The sequence below is a fragment of the Saprolegnia parasitica genome (assembly GCF_000151545.1).
Source record: "Saprolegnia parasitica CBS 223.65 unplaced genomic scaffold supercont2.76, whole genome shotgun sequence".
Lineage (NCBI taxonomy): Eukaryota > Oomycota > Saprolegniomycetes > Saprolegniales > Saprolegniaceae > Saprolegnia > Saprolegnia parasitica.
In genome coordinates, this window is record NW_012156470.1 from 198,904 (window position 1) to 203,448 (window position 4,545).

The window sequence follows — 4,545 nt, forward strand, 5'->3', positions numbered from 1 at the left end:
TGGAGCACCTCGATTTGCTCCTTGAGGTCCTTGACCTTCTCGCGCAACGCGACGAGCTCGTCCTTTTGACGCTGGCGATGCTTGCGCGCGGCCTTGGCAATCTGCTCGCGGCGACGCGCCTTGCGCTGCTCCTCCGTGTCGGCGGCGGTGCCCGTGCCAGTCGCCGACGACGGCTGTCGGCGCGTCCGGTTGGACTGCGTGTCGCTCGGCGGCGCCTTGCGCTTCTTGGAGGCCGGCGCCTTCTTGGCCTTGGCGCCACCGGTCGCAGCTGGCATCGGCGACTGGCTCGACGTCGTCGAGACGGGCGTTAGTGCAACGTTCATGGGCGGCGGCACCATCGATGGCATGCCTTGGCCCATGTAGCCGCCATGCTGCATGAAGCTCGAGCCGTCAAAGCCCATGCCAAGGTCGGACATCATCGGCATGCCCGACTGGTTGAGCGCGGGGAGGCCCATGCCCATGGGGCGGCCGGGCATGCCCGGGTGGCCAGCGCCGTTGCTCATGCCCGGGTGGCCGCCGCCGTTGTTCATGCCCGGGTGGCCGGGCGGGCCCTGGTTCGGGTGGCCGTAGTTGTGGTAAGGATCCATGGAGCTACTACTTCGAGAGAGATCGCGTGAGCCATCGAGATGATGACGCCGAGGGCGTACCGCGTTGAGATTACGGCAAGGCGGTCGGCGCGTGATTACTAAGCCAGCGACGCGCTTGTGATTACGAAATCAAATTCGAAACTGAGCGCTTTTGTGCCCCAACCGCCAATCGCACCACCATACAAACACCGAGATGTTTGGCACCCCGAGCCCTACCGACCTGACCGATCCGAATGGAGCGTTGTGATTGGCCAAAATGAGTCCGTTTTACCATCGCTCGCAAATAGTATGTCTAAGTCTATTTAAGGTCAATCCCACCACGGAATAATGTTCTAGAATAAACATTAGGTTTGTATGCGACCTCGTAACCTGGAAATAGTGTTGGGGGAACGGCCTGCAAGCGAAACACTATTTGATAAATTCTAGAACTGGACGTTGCGGCCGCCGACGGTCAATTGAAGCAGCCACATTCTCCAAAGCGTCTCTCTAGGCCGCCCCGGGGCTCCTCCCTTGCGGCTAGCCCTCCTACCCCCACAAGCTGGCACCACACACGCATATATTGCCAAAACGAAGCCCATAGCACACACGATTAGCGTCGTAGAGATCGTAGTACGTGGACGTCGGTAGCAACCTTTATACGTCAACGGCTTGCCAGGACCAAGTTGGTACTGAAATAGTGTACGATCAAAAGGGGTTGCCGTTGCGCCATCAATGTGAACGCAAGCCCAGCGCACTCGTTATAGCCATTGTGTACCTCATGTATACAGCCAGCAACATCGATGTCGTTGGCCCCGCGTCGGCAAGTGCAATCGGACATGAAGATGGCACGGTCGACCGCTAACATACAGTATTTGCGTGCGCTGCAGGATGATGGTCACTATGACGTGAATTGAGACGATTTAGGGAATGGTGCGGCGGCCATATCAGACTTCGGCGATCTTGGCAGACAGGCGGCGGGACGACGGTCACATCCGTGGTCACTCGAGCGCATAGAACGGCAGCGGCGCCGACGGTGGACGGGCTGCAACGGCGCCGTCGAGTTGCCCTATCGAAGTTGTCGCCATGGCGGCGTTGACGACGGTAGTGGGCGCTGCGCCGGGTAGCGCCAGCAGGCGGATGCGACCGGCGTACTCCGTACAGTACACGCCGGCGCCCGAGGCCAGAGCGTACACATGGCGGGGCCAGCTACCAGACATTCCATCTAGCGTTATTATCACGCGCACTCGGCGTTCTCACCTGAGCACCGACTGCGGTGTGCCACCGAAGAGCACTTCGCGGCGCAGCTGCACAAGCGACGTGCGCGCGACGACGTTCGTGTTGGCCTCGCTCCAGTAGAGGCGCCTGCTATCGCGCATTGTATATTCAAGTGTGTCGATCTTCCGACCGTACCCATCATGGCTCAACGCGATGCCATTGAGGCGCGCGAGCGAGCTCACGGCCAGAAGGCGCCTCGCGACGGTTGGCGCCGAGCGCGACGGACCATGCACGGGCAAGCCACTGCTGGCGACGGCCCATATCGTACCGCCTTTCGCGGCCACATACAGCGTCGTCTAGTAGCATCAGATGGTCGTGCTGTTGGGCGACGTAGGAGTCGTACGTTCATAACGTCGACACAGAGCCCGCGCGGCGACGCTAGCCCCGACACAACCGGCGTCACGGCGCCCGACGTCGTGTCGAGCCGCGCGATGGTTCCGTTGGCTTCGGCGGAAAAATACACGGACGGTCCGACGACAGCAAGGCCATGCACCGCCCACACCTGGCGATGTTGCGGCAGTTGGAAGAGGAGGATATACCACCGGCGTACCGAGGTTAGCAGGTCTTGCATGGCGTACGTGTGGACGTCGACGCGGTAGACGCGGCCGTTGGCGTCGTCCGAGAAGACGAGCCAGTGGGCGCTTGGATCATAGTGGTCGATGGCGAGCGTGTGCGGGTTGAGGAGCGTCACGCGCGTTGCAATGGACTGCACGAGGGGCATGGCCAGGCCCGGCGTCAAGACGAGGCTGTCGTAGTTGGCCTGGACGCCTAAGCATCCCTACATTCGCGTCGTGCTGGCGGTGGCACGCACCATTAGTCGTGCCCGCGGACGTGGTCATGCTTATAGCACTAAGATCGAGGCTCGTTGTCGACGCCAGGGTCCACGCTGGGCGCGCCATGACGCACGTCAGTTGGGTGCGCGACCATGCCGTGATGCGGACGCACGGCACACCTTCGACGCGCAGCGCAACGTCGTGGATGCCAAATCCAAAGTTGGCGCCTGTCCACGTCACGTGCACCATCGCGCCGACGAAAATCTACGCAGACACAAATGCAACCCACGCGCAGAAGGACCGAGCTACGTGGCGGTCACTGCCGTCGAGGTTGGCGCGCCAGATCGCATTGCCGTCCGACCAGTAGAGTCTGCATCGAAGTACTGGGTTTAGGGTCACCGCGTGGAACTCGTGGTATTACCTCGCGCCGGCTTCGTGCACCGTAAAGCCCAGCAGCTTTGTCCAGCTCGGGTCGTCTCCGATCGCGACGCTGGTTTGGTCCGTATCGCGCGCCACGAGGTGGGTGTTGGTGCTGTCGCGGTAGTACACGGTGCTGCGGTGTGCGAGAACGAATGTGCTGCCAAGGAGAGCGCGCAGCAGCCGCCAGCCCATTTCGTCGCAGCCGTTGTCGTGTTGACCGACACGGTTTCAGGCTCGGTACCCGTCGCCGGTCGAGCGCGTGTTCGCAGCCTCAGCCTCTCGTGATATTTTGTCTCATGAAGCCGATGACTCGCACATCCAACGACGACTTCGTTCGACCAGCTACTTCATTGAGATTCGAGCCACGAAGCCAGCGTTCATTGACGTCGAAACACTAAAGACTCGTACGACGTCAGGGATGAGGACACGCCAGGCGCGAACGCACAACTCCACGCGTCTTGAAGGCCCCTCGTACCCTTCAGCTTCTACAGCGGGTTTATCAACCCCATCTCACTCGACGCTCTTCTCTATATAATGCGATACCTTTAACGCACGACCGGTAGCAGCGTTCTTCGAGCGAGCATGCCGGCTGCGGCGCCATTCGTGACTCGGCCACTTGTCCTAGTACAGTAGCCGCTCCATGGACGAGGCGGTAGACAGTGGTCGCGCTCTGGGCAGCGGACCCGCCAACGTTGCGTCAATCGAAACAGTCGGTAGTCGTCGGCTCTGCAGTCAGTAAACGAGCTTCGTCGTGGATGGACTTATTGTCTAAAAGACTGTATTTTCGACGACAATATTGTCATGAGACCCTCTCTTGTATCTGCCAATGCCGTCGTGGATGAGAGAGCCCAACCGAAAGTTATTGTGGTTAGGGTATATTAGATAAGTGAATAAATCAAAGCGACATGACTCAGTCGCCAATCATCGAGTCGAGGACGCGGTCCCACACCGAGGGCTTGGGTACTGCCGCACTGGCACTGTTGCCGCCCTTGGTAATCGAGCTATTGCTGCTGCTGCTGTTGTTGTTTGTGTCTGCATTGGAGGCCGACCGGACGCGCGACCCTGCGCGACGGTCTTGCGCATGCAGCTGCTCCATCTCCCGCAACAACGTGTCTTCTGGGATCTACACATCCTATTGGCATTCGTGCACGTCGTTGGAGAATGGAGTACCTCGAGGGCCTTCTTTTTAGGTTGCTTGGACGATGCGGCGGCGTGTTCACGGCGGTCCGACTCGGTGAGCACCTCGACTTGATGCTTCCAGAGCGCGAGCTGCTGGTTGAGAAACTCGATCTCGTCGGCGTTTTCCTCGACGAGGCGCTGCATCGCGGCGTTCGTTGCGTGCGGAGCGCCGCAACGGCATCGTCGACCTGCTTTTCGTCTTGGCCTCGGCCACGCGCTTGGCGACCTCGATCGACTTGTTGCACTCGGCGAGGCACCGCGCTTCGTGGGCCTTTAGGTAGTGGAGCGAGTCGACGCGCGCCTTCTCCAAGTGCGAGCTCAGCGACGCGGCA

At 60.3% G+C, this 4,545-nt stretch overlaps 3 protein-coding genes across 3 annotated transcripts; all 3 read right to left on the reverse strand.

Annotated features, from left to right (window-relative positions):
• Window positions 1-2: 2 nt before the first annotated feature.
• Window positions 3-587, reverse strand: SPRG_20959 (hypothetical protein; the record flags this gene model as incomplete). Its single annotated transcript, XM_012351240.1, has 1 exon — window positions 3-587. A coding segment is annotated over one exon (585 nt), but the record flags the coding sequence as incomplete, so codon positions are not given.
• A 953-nt stretch (window positions 588-1,540) lies between these two features.
• SPRG_11030 (hypothetical protein) lies at window positions 1,541-3,226 on the reverse strand (the record flags this gene model as incomplete). Its single annotated transcript, XM_012351235.1, has 8 exons — window positions 1,541-1,772; window positions 1,824-1,928; window positions 1,977-2,137; window positions 2,185-2,343; window positions 2,392-2,609; window positions 2,653-2,878; window positions 2,924-2,984; window positions 3,036-3,226. 8 exons carry the CDS (start codon window positions 3,224-3,226, stop codon window positions 1,565-1,567), a joined length of 1,329 nt encoding a protein of 442 aa, XP_012206625.1. The 3' UTR covers window positions 1,541-1,564.
• A 655-nt stretch (window positions 3,227-3,881) lies between these two features.
• On the reverse strand, window positions 3,882-4,544 carry SPRG_11031 (hypothetical protein). Its single transcript, XM_012351236.1, has 2 exons — window positions 4,205-4,544; window positions 3,882-4,157 (listed from the first exon to the last, which is right to left on the reverse strand). The coding sequence occupies exons 1-2, from the start codon at window positions 4,355-4,357 to the stop codon at window positions 3,945-3,947; spliced, it is 366 nt and encodes a 121-aa protein (XP_012206626.1). The 5' UTR covers window positions 4,358-4,544; the 3' UTR covers window positions 3,882-3,944.
• Window position 4,545: the final 1 nt, after the last annotated feature.

Bases quoted from the DNA above. Each gene is read 5' to 3' on its own strand.
- SPRG_11031 (XM_012351236.1), bottom strand. From the start codon at position 4,357: ATGCAGCGCCTCGTCGAGGAAAACGCCGACGAGATCGAGTTTCTCAAC. The intron at 4,158-4,204 runs GTACTCCATTCT...TAGGATGTGTAG, and splicing joins CTAAAAAGAAGGCCCTCGAG to ATCCCAGAAGACACGTTGTT.